The following is a 15,627-nucleotide window of genomic DNA, read 5'->3' as shown; positions in this document are numbered from 1 at the left end:
ATTATAGATTCAATTGTAGTGTATAATATTGTTATTGAGTTTGTTTATAACAATAAAGATTCCTTGCTTTGTAGGGCCTTATTGTATCATTTGTAAGACAATTCACTTGGTACAAGTAGTAGTTACTACTACATCCAGCTAATGCTATTAGCATTTTTTTTAGCTCGTCTCAAACTACCTGCACTATTTTTATTTTAATAAGAGTTAATTAAGTATTTTCTTATTAAGTATTTCCTTATTACACTTAAAATACGAATCTAATTACAAATTTATTTTAAAGATTTCAACTAATCCCCAACCATCAATTTTATACTATATTATTTAATAATAATATATTTTCAATATATACTTTTAATATTGGAACAATCTTTCCTCAAAATATTTGAATTAATTTTATATCAAATAATTTTATAGTATAATGTTTACATTTAATTTATTTATATTATTTATAAGTTATTTAAACATTAATGTTAAATATAATATAGTTTAAATTATTTCATTTTGAAGTGAATCTAAATACCAGTTATAGAATTTTAATATCATGAATATATTTGTATTCCAATTTAAAAGTAGTTATACAATAAAAAAAATTAAATAAAAAATATATAAAACATAGATAAACGTAAAAAGAACAAAGAATAACCGGAAGTCAAAAGAAACGTACACATAAGTCATAACAATTAATATTTCCAAGATTGTTAATTATACTCTACTCCCTATTTATGCATATGGATGGGTAAATTAATCTTAAAAATTTGATACTTTTAAGATGAACTAATTTAGCATTAAATGTACAAATATTTATTAATATTTTATTTTTATGACAGAGCCGCATTATGCCATTTAGCATCACTCTTTTTCTAAATCATTAGATTTCACTAAATAGTGAATAATGGTTGGTCAAATGAATGGGAGGTTTAGCCGTTTAAGATCACTAAATAAATCATACATTAATATTTGTTTTTAGGCGTTTTTTTTAAATTATCGTTGATTGTTATTGATTAGGGTCACTAATTAAATCAGAATTTGAAAGGTTTATAAAATTGATGTTACCTTTAATTTTTATCTATAAATACCACATGGTCTTTAGTTGAAGAATTATCTTTTCAGTGTGGCTCTGTGTTTTTCTCTTTTTATTTTGCGTTACTCGACGACAAATTATATTTGAGAATGAGGTAGAGGGGTCGTGGACTACGATTGATGATGTAGTGGGATTTCGGTGTGGCATTATTTTACCGCTGGCATACTCAAGTCCAGTTTGCATTTCTTGGAATAATCTTTTTCGGTATTTAAATTATTTTTAGTATGGTTAATTGTAGATTAGATTTATTCTATGTTTGAGATTAAGAGTGTAATATGCAAATGGTTGTAAACTACGCATGTTAATCTCAACTGCTAGAAGAATATTGATATAGACAACATATACATTTAGGTCATGTTTGGTTGTCAGGATTCTGCCTGGGAAAGTAATTTGATTCCTTGAATTTAAATTCTTGTGTTTGTTTCGATTTTTAATCAAACTGAGAAAATAATCAGAATCCCAAGAACAAGGAAAGTTAGTACAACTTTCTAGGATTCTGAATTCTAACTTTTTTAGGTATTCTTTTTCTCAGTTTTAGGATTATTACATATTTAATAATAATTATTATTATTATTTAATTACAATGTTTTAAAAATAATTTTAAATTACAAATCATACTTAATTTCGGAATAATAAATAAATATAATTAAAATGATCATAATTATAACTTTGTATTATAATATTTATATATAATTTTTATTATCATAATAATAATTAATAACTTATTAAATAAATAAAATATAATTATATAATATAAATTATATTGTAATAAATACTAATTGTTATTTTATAAATTAATAATTAATAAAATCGTAGTGAATTCTAAATTATAAAATTTATTTAATTATAATATCCTTAAATATTATAATAATAATAATAATAATAATTTTTATTATTATAATCATAAATATAATCATTTATGATTATAATACTCCATGTAACTATAATTATACTTGTATTATTATATATTGTGATAGATGATTCATATTTAAACTATCCATCATAATAATAAATATATAATAATATAATTGTCATCATTTGTAATTAATAATTTATTAAAAATTTTTATTATTCTTTTTATAAATAAAATAATAATAAATCTATCTTTAGTTCGGTGTTTAAATGAAATACAAAATTTAAAATCTTGGTATTCTCCAAACACATAATAGTAAAGTTATTAGGAATCATATTCTAGAGATTCATTTTCCTAGGAATCATATTCGTTGTCAACTTTACTTTCCAGTCAACCAAACATAGCCTTAATGTTTTCTCTACATATGTTCTATTCAGTCGAAAATATTACTGCTCTTGGTAAATTGAATGTAGTATAATTTAATTTGTATTTAATTTTGTTACTTTAATATTATCTGAATCATTTAATTATTATTTTTTATTTATTGCATAACAATTTTTATATTTGTTGTTATTAAGAATATCGAATATATGACAAAATATAAAAATTTAATTTTGGTCTAATATTTAATTTAAACTTATTTATTCAGATTATAGGATTTTTAAAATGTAGTATTAGAGATTTTTTAGTTTTGATTGACTGTATTTTAATTATTACAATATGTTTATTTGAGAAATAAATTAATATTGAACGACAACAAATGGAGTACTTTTTTCATTAGAAACTAAATTTGATAACAAATTTGATAGCTATGATTATTGTTGAAGTATTTAATCTAATTATTGATTTTAAATATTGCAAATTAATTTTGTTACTTTTTAAAGTTATGGTATGACATATTTTTTAATTACATATATTTATTTTATTGTAGTTTTAGGTGAGTTTTGTTTAGAGAGTGATAAGTTGTGAAGGTTTTTTAGTTTATAATGATGGAAGTTAAGAGCATCCACATTCGTGTTTTTGCCAATGAGCATGGATGTGGGTCCGGACCCATTTTTACTCTCTGCTTTTAGGCAAGAGTACAACACCCACATTCGTCTCTTCTGCAAGGACAAGCTCAAGGGTCCCACCATTCTATTATTCAATTTAAATAAAAACATTTCCACAATATTAAAATGCATTAAAAATAACCGGAATAATATTACAAATTACAAAAAAATTAAAAATTACATAATTAAAATCCTAAAAATTAAAATTTTCATAATTAAAGTCTTAAAAGTTAAAAATTACATAATTTAAATCCTAAAAATTAAAAATTACATAATTAAATTCATAAAATTAAAAAACCCCACTACTCGTGGACGAATTTCGCCCAAATGTGTTTGATTAGGTCTTCTTGTAGCTCAACGTGGGTTCGGGTATCGCGCATTGTGTGCCTTGTTTCGATCCTCTCACCCACCGTCGTATGCACACCTCGGCGTGGGGGAGACCTCGCGGTTGAGCTTCCAGCTTCATCCTCGTCGTAAAAGCTAGCCGCCCTCGGTCCTTCGTCGGCTATAATAATGTTGTGCAAGATAATACACGTGTACATGATATCGGCGATATTTTTCACGTACCACAGCCGAGACGGGGCCTTCACAATGTTGAATCGGGTTTGAAGGACCCCAAAAGCTCTTTCGACGTCTTTACGAGCGGACTTTTGACGCTGCGCAAAAAGAACCCGTCTCGTGTCTTGCGGGTTGATGAGCGTCTTCACGAAAGTCGACCACCTTGGGTAGATACCATCGGCGAGATAGTAACCCATGTAGTATGTATTTCCGTTGACGGTGTAGTCGATCGCCGGTGCTACACCATTCAACACATCAATGAAGAGTGGTGAAGAATAGAGCACGTTCAAGTCGTTGTTGGATCCGGCAACACCGAAATATGCATGCCAAATCCATAGGCGGTAGTCGGTGACCGCTTCAAGGATAAGTGTTGGGCCGCCGCCTTTGTGGCCGCTTAAGTGTTGCCCCCTCCAAGCAGTCGAGCAATTCTTCCACCTCCAATGCATGCAGTCAATGCTGCCAAACATACCGGGAAAATCATGGACTGTTTCGTGAAGACGAAGCAACCATTAGCAATCATTGGTGGTGGGTGCCTGAAGGAATTCATCCCCGAAAGCTGAACGAACGCCCTCGCAAAAGTTTTTAAGGCAAAGGATTCCAGTGGACTCACCGACATGCAAATACTTGTCGAAGAGGTCAGCCGTTTGCCCAGTAGCAAGTTGTCGGATGGCACACGTACACTTCTGCAACGCCGAGAGACTTTGCCGACCGGCTGCGTCTGTACTTGTTTGAAAGTATTCAACACTAGCGGACAATGTGTTGACAATACGCATAAACAAGCGTTTTGACATGCGAAAACGGCGCCGAAAGTAATCTTCCGGAAACCGCGGATGGTCGAAAAAATAGTCGGCAAAGAGCCTTTCGTTGGCTCCCTCCCGGTGACGATTGATGTATCGGCGAGTTGATCTAGTTGGTTGAGGAGGAGGGGTTGGGGTATTCGTTGCGACATAGGCTTCATAGGCGGCACGATGTTGTTCATAATATTTTTGTTTTTTGCGCTTCGCTTCCGCAATGAGATGGGTAAAATCCATTAGAGGGTTTGAGTGAGAGAGAAAGATATAGATATAATGCGTTGAAATATTATAGTTTGTGCATAGCATACTAGTTTTTTTTTTAAAATCGATGTTTTATTATTTGAGATTAGAAATATTTAATTGGGAATCAACGTTTTATAATTAATGTATGAAGTTCAATTTTTTTGAGATTTGAGACTTGGAAATCAACATTACTTGATTAATGTATGAAAATTTTTAATTAAGAATGAGACTCTGTTTTTTATGAAGTCGTGATTCATTCACTACAAATTAATTTTGTTTATTTATTTATTTATTTATTTATTTATTTATTTATTTATTTATTTATTTATTTATTTATTTATTTATTTATATATTTGTAGTCTATTTATTTGTACCTCATCCCAACAACTACTGACCTCCCTCTCTTCTCTTATCTTTCTCTACCAAGCTCACTGGTCATCGCTCCCAATTCCATTTCTGCCTAGGGTTTGCTCTAAGAATCTATCCTCCCCATTTCGATCCTTTACAAACCCTAGATCGCAAAAATGGCCTCCTCAGCTGCTCAAATCCACGCTCTCGGCGCCGCCGCTCACTTCACTGCCTCCAACTCTACCAAAAACAACCCCAATAGAACTGTATTTCTCGGAGCCAAGCTCAACACCACCTCTATCCCCTCCGGCTTGAAGCTCAGGAGTAAGCATAGAAGCGCCCGCCGAGGCTCTACTTTCCGCGTCGTGGCGGAGAAGGTCGTGGGGATTGATTTGGGAACCACCAATTCCGCCGTCGCGGCCATGGAGGGAGGGAAGCCTACCATCGTCACCAACGCCGAGGGCCAGCGCACTACTCCTTCTGTGGTTGCTTATACTAAGAATTCCGATAGGCTGGTTGGGCAGATTGCCAAGAGGCAGGCCGTGGTTAATCCGGAGAATACATTCTTCTCCGTGAAGAGATTTATTGGGAGGAAGATGTCAGAGGTTGATGACGAGTCGAAGCAGGTTTCATATAATGTTGTGAGGGATGAGAATGGGAATGTCAAGCTTGACTGCCCCGCCATTGGCAAACAGTTTGCAGCTGAGGAGATTTCCGCTCAGGTTTATATTCTACCGTTGGTTCCAATTTTTTTAATTCGATTCAATTTGCCTTGATATTGTTTGATGCACTGCTTTTCCATGTATAGAAAATAATGTTGGATTAGGATTCTCCTAGAATCTGTTAATGAATTTACCGTTTAATTGCCCTAATTCAATTTTTATGCTAGTTATTTAATGCACCATCGAGAAGGAAGTTAGTTGTATATAGCCTTCTGAACAGTTTCTTCTTTGAATAATTTATTGTTTCCAAGCTTGCTGCTATTGGTCCTAAGCAGTTAGCATCTATTAGTGCTTACATAAGATACGGTATACCTGCCATACATTAAGTTTGATCATGCTATCTACCGTCATTGCTTTTCTATTTAGTTTTTTTGTTCATAGAAGATACTTATTCTAGGATAAGTATGTCTGAGTACCTGACTGTTGCAAAGATGACACCTTTTACATTTCATCTCCTGTAACATTTCCTTGTTTCTGGCAGGTCTTGAGGAAGCTTGTGGATGATGCATCGAAGTTTTTGAATGACAAGGTTACCAAAGCAGTAGTTACAGTTCCTGCATACTTCAATGATTCTCAAAGGACTGCCACAAAGGATGCTGGTCGCATTGCTGGCTTAGATGTTCTACGCATTATAAATGAACCCACTGCTGCATCATTGGCCTATGGTTTTGAAAAGAAAAGCAACGAAACTATTCTGGTTTTTGACCTTGGAGGTGGCACTTTTGATGTTTCAGGTACTAAGTGCTTTTCTTTCTTGAACTCATTACGGTCATCTTAGGTCGTGATATTGCTTTGAATGCGATCCTCTTGATGTTTCAGTTACCATTATCTTGTTCTTAAACCCTTATCCTTTCTTTTCTCCTGGATCCTGTTTTTTTGGTGTTTCTCAATCTCAACGTGTCACTTCTTGGTTTCATATTCTGCTGTTAAATGTACATAGTACATGTTTGAGATTATTTCTTTGGCAGATATAAGGAAACTCTATTTTTAAGCTGTGCTGTCTTGAGTGTTGAAGCACCTAATAAGTGTTTTCTGCTTGCACTGATTTAGTTCTTGAGGTTGGTGATGGCGTGTTTGAGGTGCTTTCTACTTCCGGGGACACTCATCTTGGTGGTGATGACTTTGATAAGGTTCATAGGACTATATTGATTCATTGAATCTCTCTTTCACACCCACAACACACACACAGTGAACAAATGCCGGTTCATCCGTGTTATTTGACATGGTGGTTCTTGACTTTCATGTGAAAATTAACATTCTTTGATCATTTACACACATTTCTTTTTCTGGCCTTATTTATCCAGAGAATTGTTGATTGGCTTGCTGCAAGTTTCAAGAATGATGAAGGAATAGATCTATTGAAGGACAAACAAGCCCTTCAACGTTTGACTGAGACTGCAGAGAAAGCCAAAATGGAACTCTCATCTTTGACTCAAACTAACATTAGGCATGTTCATATATTTTCCAATACTTTTTGCTACTTTTTGAATATGTACATGCTCATCTATTTCATTGTTTTTGCCAGTTTGCCTTTCATTACTGCCACTGCAGATGGCCCTAAACATATTGAGACGACCCTTACACGACTTAAGTTTGAGGAATTATGCTCGGATTTGCTTGACAGGTGAGCTTGGTGCTTAAGTTAATTAGAACACAATTGCAATTATATTATATACTTCTACTAGTATCATGTGGAGTAATGATGTCCTTTTTCAGACTAAAAACCCCTGTTCAAAATTCTCTGAGGGATGCAAAGCTTTCCTTCAGTGATCTGGATGAGGTTATCTTGGTGGGTGGTTCCACGCGTATTCCTGCTGTTCAGGAGCTTGTTAAGAAATTGACTTCAAAAGACCCAAATGTTACTGTCAATCCTGATGAAGTTGTTGCCCTTGGAGCTGCTGTTCAGGTAGCTTTATCCTATTTTCTCTGTGACATGTGATCAACTTATGTCATCTGCCCTCTTTTTTTAGCTAACTCTATTTGCTTAGGCTGGTGTATTGGCGGGAGATGTGAGCGACATTGTCCTTTTGGATGTAACACCTCTATCTCTGGGGCTGGAAACACTTGGTGGAGTGATGACAAAGATTATTCCGCGAAATACAACATTGCCTACATCAAAATCAGAAGTTTTCTCAACAGCTGCTGATGGTCAGACCAGTGTTGAAATCAATGTCCTTCAAGGTGAAAGAGAGTTTGTCAGGGACAACAAATCTGTAGGCAGCTTCCGCCTTGATGGAATCCCACCTGCTCCCCGTGGTGTTCCCCAAATTGAGGTGAAGTTTGATATTGATGCAAATGGAATCCTCTCAGTTACTGCCATTGATAAGGGAACCGGGAAGAAGCAAGATATCACTATTACTGGTGCTAGTACGTTGCCTGGTGATGAGGTGAGTTTTCCTAATGATTTCTTAACTAAATAAAGTTCTTCAGAAAAACTACTTGCATGCCTAAACTATACAGCCTGTTCTACTTGTCTCTGTTATTTTTACCTGTATTTGCTTAAATTAACATTCTTTTGTATGAATCCAGGTGGAGAGAATGGTTAGTGAAGCTGAAAAATTTTCCAAGGAAGACAAGGAGAAGAGAGACGCCATAGATACTAAGAACCAGGCTGATTCGGTGGTTTACCAAACGGAGAAGCAGTTGAAGGAACTTGGTGACAAAATTCCTGCGCCTGTAAAAGAGAAGGTCGAGGCGAAACTTGGAGAACTCAAGGATGCAATCTCAGGAGGTTCGACCCAAACAATGAAGGATGCCATGACTGCACTAAATCAGGAAGTCATGCAGATTGGCCAGTCACTATATAATCAACCTGGTGCTGGCCCAACGCCTGGTGCAGGAGCTACCCCCTCAGAATCTTCAGACAAGGGACCCGATGGCGATGTTATCGATGCTGATTTCACAGACAGCAAATGAGCATTTTTGTGACGTTTTCTACATCCCCGTCTTCTTTCCCTGTTTGAAAAGAGGGATATATTAGTTGGAAAATGAAAAAAAAAAATTGTTGTTGAAGTAAGTTACCGTGGAAAAGTGCAATTGCAGAAATTGTAGGGACGTGTCTAAGACGATTAGGTTATAGCTGAAGCAGCAGCGCATGAGACATTTTTGTTTAAAATTTTTGCTGCTTTCTCATGATGTGCCTAGATTTTTTAAGATGAATCTTGTTTTAAATAAACCAGTAAGCTATTTATTTTTTACCTAAATTCGTTGGTGAAAGTCTATTTTGTTTCGCTTTACATTTATATTCTCCTCCCTTTGCTGTATTTATAGCCTTTCCATATGCTGTGTGTATGCGTATAGTGCAAATAGTTTAAGCAGACCAGCCTTTTATGTACACCCTTGACCAATAAAGTTCCAACCGATATACTGCATGTACAAATGTATCACATTCAATTGTATTTTCATCTTTTTAATACTACTATGTATCAATTTTATCAATTAATTTTTCAACAATTGTTTCTAAATATATAAAATTTGAAGATAGATATTAACTCAACTCGAATTTAAAGCCACACTTCTCGTATGCGAGACTAAAGCTGCTATATGTAAATTCAGCTTAAAAGCCGAGTTTCACCTATACGTCGTTTTTACCAAAACGGGAACCTAAATCCTATATTCAGCGAAAAGAAGAAAAAAAACCCCGAGAAAGATAGGGAGACTGAGAGTGGTTGAGAATTCTTGCCCTACGTTATGCGGTAACCGATATCGCAGAAATGGACTACATAATCTAATCTGAGTATGAAATAGTGTTGTCGATTCACTCTGCCAATTCTTCCTTATTGTCACGGGATGTATATAATAAAAATAGGTGCATTTCAATTTTACAAATTTAGCACAACTAGTAAATAAGAGTGTGGATATCTCTTCCTCAATACCGCACAGTCAAGGATCGCGAGGGCCATCAAAGGCCTGAGTCTTCCTCAAATTCCAATGAAGACCATCGTGGATGCTGCGCAAAAAATCACTGGTTGAGTCAACTTGACACGCAGTGGGAACCGGCCAAGGGGCCATGCTGCACACGAGTGCGTCTCCGGGGGCTAATTGTTTCCTGTCCTTGCCATCAAATGACACCCATGCTTGGCTTCTGCTGTTGAAGGGCACCACTACTCTCAGCATCACGTATTCAGGCAATATCAGAGGCCGAAATGATAGAGAATGAGGGCAGATAGGTGTAAACAATATTCCAGGAACCTGTAAATATTGACAAATCATTTACTGGTATGAAATTATGTTGGGTTTAGATACAAAGTTGAGGGAGCTTGAGAGGGATCATGCATGATTATTCCAAACAGAGATGATAATGATACACAAATATGATAACGACTGAGATATGTTGAAAATGATAAATGTTTCTGTACTAAAGATAGATTTAAGTCAAATCTCATGCTATCGATAGAAACCATAGTGTGTTATTAGACAGCACAAAACTCAAGGAAAGAAGGGTTTCCGACTATATTATGCGTCGTCAAGTGTGAAATACTTGTCTCCGAGTCTCATTCTACACAAGTATGAACCAGCAAAAAGAGAAGAATATAGAGAGTTAAAAACTAGTGATTTTGGATTGTTATCCTAGCAATCAACATATCATTGATTGGGAACCAATGATTTAATCAAAGGCATCACCTATATTGTCAATATTAGCCTCTTTCATCAGTTAACCCTTAAGTTCTGTTTTAGTTAATATTATGAGCCTATGACCAAATTTATCAGTCAGTGGGTCCATAGCTCAGTGGTAGAGCATTTGACTGCAGATCAAGAGGTCACCGGTTCGGTCCTACAATTATTATTTTTTACAGGTTTAATTTTTGTGAACTTTACTCTGCAATGTGAATTGAAGGGGAAAAACAAATTATTAAGCTAAATAAAGATTAACTACGAACATAAGTAATTTCAATCTTCTGTTATCTGTGCTTAATGTTAAACAACATTTTTCAGGTAATTTTTCTTTTGATATACAATTATGGATTGAAATACAAATCAAGTGAAGCATACCTGTGGATGGACCATAGATCCTCCGGCAGCAAGGGAATATGCTGTACTCCCAGATGTCGTAGACAAAATCAGACCATCACCTTGTACACAGGTCACAAAAGAGTTGTCACAGTAACATTCTAAATTTGTCAGGAATGAAGAAATTCCACGATCAATTGTTACTTCATTCAGGACTAGCATAGGCCCTTCATTCTCGTTATCACTTTTGGCCTCATCTCTGATGATATGACACTGCAATCGATGCCTTAATGTGATACTAAAAGGACCGCGAATGATTGATGAAAGATATTCGCGATAATGTTCACTATCTGATTATTTTGTTATGGATAAACTGATAGATATGCCAAAGCTTTTCCGTAAGATACTAATTTGTTACCTTGCAAGTGAACAAAGCTAAGAAATTGAAATAAGGAATCCTTCAAGGAAACTAAAGGATACGGAAAGGGGTCATGAAACCCAGAGAGCCTAAAGAAAATGGCACAATGGGAGGAACCGGACCTTTAAACATAGAAGCAGCCTGCATAAATGAGAGAATTTCTTCATCATGATTACTAAAGCGGCAATGAGTATCATAATAAAATCCTCAAAACCATACTAAAAAGGCGACGAGTAATGGATCATGCAATGAAAGAGTGGAGAATGAAGCCATTATTTTTCAGCTAACTCCTAAAAAGGAAGACAAGATCTCAATGCATTAACAATTGGCGTACTGAAATTGAGTTGTATAATTCCTATCAATCTGTGCCTGCTTTTCTTCTTTACTGATACTTGGCCAAATAATATTTCTTTTTAGGGGGCTGGCTACTGTATTAATACAGATCAATTATATTCGTTGGACAATAAGAAGATACATACCCATAGGACGGTTCCATCTCCACCAAGCGTTACAATGAGATCAATTTTTGTATGCAGTGTCTGAACATCTTTATCTGTGGAAGCAGATCATTTAGAACATAATTAGGAGAGAACAGATATTGCCACCATTTATCATATTTGAAGTACTACGGACGAAACACAGCTTGCACGCAGAAATTGATCTCATGAATTATCCCCCGGAAAAATGAAAGCAAAGGAACAGTAACCTCAGATATATATTAAACTTTTCTGGAAAACAACAGAAACTATAAAATTATTATGTCAGAACAAGGGATTGCAGTTAGACAATGCCAGGATTGGTCCAGTTTTTGGATCATGAACTAAGCAGAAGGGTCACCAGCTGGACAACTTGTTGATAACAGTTCGCCAACAAATTGCAAACGAATGTATTGCTCAATTTATCATATGTGCGCAGAAATATATAACTTCCCATAATTACTATAGATCATTAACTAACTCAAAAAGGGATAAAGTTGGAATTTGAAGTTATATACACCTAAAAGGGGACAAAAACTATTTCTGTATTCACTAATAAAGACCACCTCATCCTTTCTAGTTTAGCTACACAGACAAACCTTGGACCCTAATGCCAATTAAAATTAGTTTTAATATTATATAAACAGGATTGACCGTTTTAAATGTACTCTGTACTTCACAGTGGACAAAAACAGCATGTGCTGGATGAGGAGGAGAAGTTATAATATCAACTGAGGAAGTTAAGCATTTTACATGACAGTAGCTGAATAAGAATTCTGTTAGAATGTAGACTGAGAGCCAATGGAGTTATTGTTATAAAGGGAATCAAAATATATCTGGTTCCTACAATAAAAGGGAAATTAGCTTACCATCTAGCCAGGTTTGTACAAAGCTGTAGTATGGCGATTCTGTCAGAAGCTCGGACTTCACTCGTGGTTCCACAAATATTGTCAAATTTTTCTGCTCTTTCAACCATCTGCAAACAGAGGCAAAGGATTCTCCAATTTTTAAAATATTCATCACTTATTAGCATAGTAAATGTTCAAGAATGTATCACATTCCATTGCTTTAACTAGTACTGAAACAGCCATTCAACAATATAGAGATGCATGTTATAGACAATTACAAAGAAGTAAAAGAAGAAAAGGAGGGAGGAGGGGGCCATCTAAATGTTAGAGAAAACTCTCCAACCCAAAATTAAGTCAGATATAGAAATGATCCATAAAATCTTGGCAAAAGCATCCATTCATGATGATTAGGAGACTAAACCAAAGAAAAAGAACCAGACAGGAGAATTTACAGTTTAATATTATGGGTATTGTGGGAATGATTTTGCAAATGACTTCTCAGATTTATTACTGATGAAGCTCGGATGAGTTTGATATTTATCTGAAGAAAATGGTTCTAGCCAACATAAATTATAAGCACGGGAAACTTATGTACATCAGATGGGCCCAATCCCAGACAGAATCATATGAACAGATGCACCATGTGATTGAATACGAATGAGTGAAACAAGTATGAAAACAAAGACATATTTAAGGAATCCTACCTGACAATTTCAGAACATAGGATTTTGACAGATGTAGAATTTGGTTTTGTTAACATAAGCACAGTCTGTGGAGGTGATTCCCACTTCAAGGAAATCTGAAATGAAAAATATAAAAATTGTGGTCTTATTATACTTAAAATTGATACCCAAGCACAAAATTACATTCTAAACAGGAAAAGTTTGCGGAATCGCAAATCAAGTTGCATGACACCAGCTATACCTGTTTACTGCTGCGCTCTGCAGTTGTTATATTACCCTTCTCAAAAGACACAACATCATGTTTGTGGCGATCAGATTTTTCACCCTTGCAATACCATGATAGCTTAAATGATGCCTGTCACCACAAGCCAAACCATCAAGTTAAATTGCAATTACTTTTTGAAAAGTGAGATATGACTAACACAGAAAATGAGTCTGCACAAATTTACACAAAGCTGACTCTGAGTACTTCAGCAAAAAAGAACCATGATGTCTAGAGCCAAGAAGCCATAACAAAATAAAGGAAATTTTTAATATATACCTGTTTATGTACTTTCACCTCATGAGAAATGGCTTGCAATAACTCTAGAGAGGACAGATGCATAAATATCAGGTATGCTTCACTTTGATTTCTGACTATCTGTTATTTACTTAACGTTACTTTCTCTCTTTCTTTTTTATGATGAATTTTTGTGCAATACTGGTTTGGTAGATATTCTGAATCTATGTCTTTCATAAAGCAATTAAAGCACTATTTTTTCAAAAATATATTGGCGAATAGGAATCTAACTTCTCACAAAACTCAGGTAGTAGCGAACCTTTCTCATCATCTTATGTGAAGCAGGAGTGCAGCCGGAACCGGATTCACCATCTCGAAGAACCTCATGAGCGCAAATATCATTTTTCCCGCTGCATAACTCACACTGATCATTATTTTGGTTTGAGGTTGCAACATGATCATCCAAGTTTCTGGTTCTCTCAACATTGGACTCACTGGATTGGCCTCCCAATGACAGTACTGCCAAGCAGAACTTTAGAATTTTTATTAATAGAATTAATTAGGTAAAGAAAAAACATCACTAGATATTGGCATCTAAAACCTCTTAAAATACATCTTGCAAATCACTTCGAGAAATTCAAAACAGGAAACTGATGAGCTCATGAGAATATTTGGATTGTTGGTTGCACATGAAATATGCTGTGCACGGCACATATATTTGACAAATCTAAGGAGATATTATCATTCACTAATTGATCAGATATTATTCAGACATTCAACTGCAATTTCATTTTTCAGGATAATATGGAAAATATCCAAACATAATTTTATTTAGTGTATGTATACTTGATGATACCACAAAATTTGCTGTTTCCCTCACTTGCTGCGTAATTTGTTTGACCTCTAAACCATACCAAAGACCAGTTTAGTTTGCTTTGGGATTAATTACAAAATAAAAATCGCATCTTATGGTGAATTTGTTATTTAATTATTTGCTTTTACTGAGTATTTTATCTACATGAAAGCAGGAATTATGATGTGTTTTCCAGCCAGTGTCATGATGATGCTTGAGAAGAATCAGCTGTTAAGAGACCTAACATAAATTTAAAAAGCTAATCTCATATTTACAGTTTAAAGTTTAAACTGTAAAAATCAATATGCAACTAATGAAATTCTAGTTTAAACTTTTGAAGACAAAGATGGAAACAAACTTCCCAAAAGGCAGTAACTCCGCATCCACACTCCACGCAACTTTTGAAAACTTATCGAAGAAATGCAGAGACATTACATGGAGGTTAAGTAACCCAATCTTAATATGGGACAAGGTTAAGTAACCCAATCTTAAATCCAGCTACCATGTCATCCAAATATTGCCAAAAATTAGTGTTGTGTATCAAATTTCAAAACAATAAATAAAATTAATAAAATTGCTACAACTTTAAGAAGTAAGGACATAATTGACTTGCAACAATGGTCAAATAGGTGATTTTGCTCGCAATTAAGCCTTCCATTTAGACAAGAATTAATGACCCTGCAATGTTATTTGAAGTATAAATGCATTTATTTCTTTAATAGCTTTATAAATCTTTAAAGAGCTACAAAAGATTCCAATAGAAGCAGAGCACTTCTAAGTGCAAAGTCTTATATCAGAAGGTCTTAAACAATGTACAGGAAAGGGAAAAAGACAAATATATTCTGAAATTAGGCCAACTTAATACACAATTAGTTGACTTCCTTTGGGATGGCCTGAACAATAATGTAAAAAAGAATAAAAGTGGGCTCCCCTTGAGTCCGAAGACTCACAATGTGATAAAGATTTTTATCTCTTTTGGAGGCTAAAAATCAACTACATGTGATGTGAGGTGTGGACATTATGAAATCAACATTAGATAATTGTTTCATGGGATTAGACTAGTACATCACTATGGTACAAACCTAGAGTCAGTTTGCGAGGGAGGTGTAAAGAATGAGAAGAAATCATATATCCTCATGTAATGAAAAACCATATGATGAGGATCCTATAGTAGCATGAAAGAAAATCTTCCCACTTTCCTCAATGCAAAAGCTCTCTTGTGGAGATCATTGCAACATAATAGAGTTATTAA

The 15,627-nt window shown here is 34.7% G+C and overlaps 2 protein-coding genes across 2 annotated transcripts; one reads left to right on the top strand and one right to left on the bottom strand.

Annotated features, from left to right (window-relative positions):
• Window positions 1-4,973: 4,973 nt before the first annotated feature.
• LOC121790326 (stromal 70 kDa heat shock-related protein, chloroplastic-like) lies at window positions 4,974-8,851 on the top strand. The gene is made up of 8 exons (XM_042188571.1): window positions 4,974-5,648; window positions 6,130-6,382; window positions 6,699-6,778; window positions 6,953-7,095; window positions 7,174-7,272; window positions 7,365-7,554; window positions 7,637-8,035; window positions 8,178-8,851. Exons 1-8 carry the CDS (start codon window positions 5,103-5,105, stop codon window positions 8,562-8,564), a joined length of 2,097 nt encoding a protein of 698 aa, XP_042044505.1. The 5' UTR covers window positions 4,974-5,102; the 3' UTR covers window positions 8,565-8,851.
• A 530-nt stretch (window positions 8,852-9,381) lies between these two features.
• On the bottom strand, window positions 9,382-14,069 carry LOC121790327 (NAD(H) kinase 1-like; the record flags this gene model as incomplete). The annotated part of the gene is made up of 8 exons (XM_042188572.1): window positions 9,382-9,839; window positions 10,641-10,948; window positions 11,079-11,157; window positions 11,496-11,569; window positions 12,362-12,468; window positions 13,045-13,139; window positions 13,265-13,378; window positions 13,842-14,069. Coding segments are annotated over 8 exons (1,314 nt in total), but the record flags the coding sequence as incomplete, so codon positions are not given.
• Between the last annotated feature and the right edge of the window lie 1,558 nt (window positions 14,070-15,627).

This window comes from Salvia splendens, unplaced genomic scaffold, assembly GCF_004379255.2.
Source record: "Salvia splendens isolate huo1 unplaced genomic scaffold, SspV2 ctg479, whole genome shotgun sequence".
Lineage (NCBI taxonomy): Eukaryota > Viridiplantae > Streptophyta > Magnoliopsida > Lamiales > Lamiaceae > Salvia > Salvia splendens.
This window is presented reverse-complemented; position numbering and strand designations above follow the sequence as displayed.

Excerpts from the sequence above, each read along its gene's own strand:
- LOC121790326 (XM_042188571.1), top strand. The coding sequence starts at position 5,103 with ATGGCCTCCTCAGCTGCTCAAATCCACGCTCTCGGCGCCGCCGCTCAC. Across the intron at positions 7,273-7,364 it reads TGCTCGGATTTGCTTGACAG|ACTAAAAACCCCTGTTCAAA; the intron begins GTGAGCTTGGTG and ends GTCCTTTTTCAG. Across the intron at positions 7,555-7,636 it reads CCCTTGGAGCTGCTGTTCAG|GCTGGTGTATTGGCGGGAGA; the intron begins GTAGCTTTATCC and ends CTATTTGCTTAG.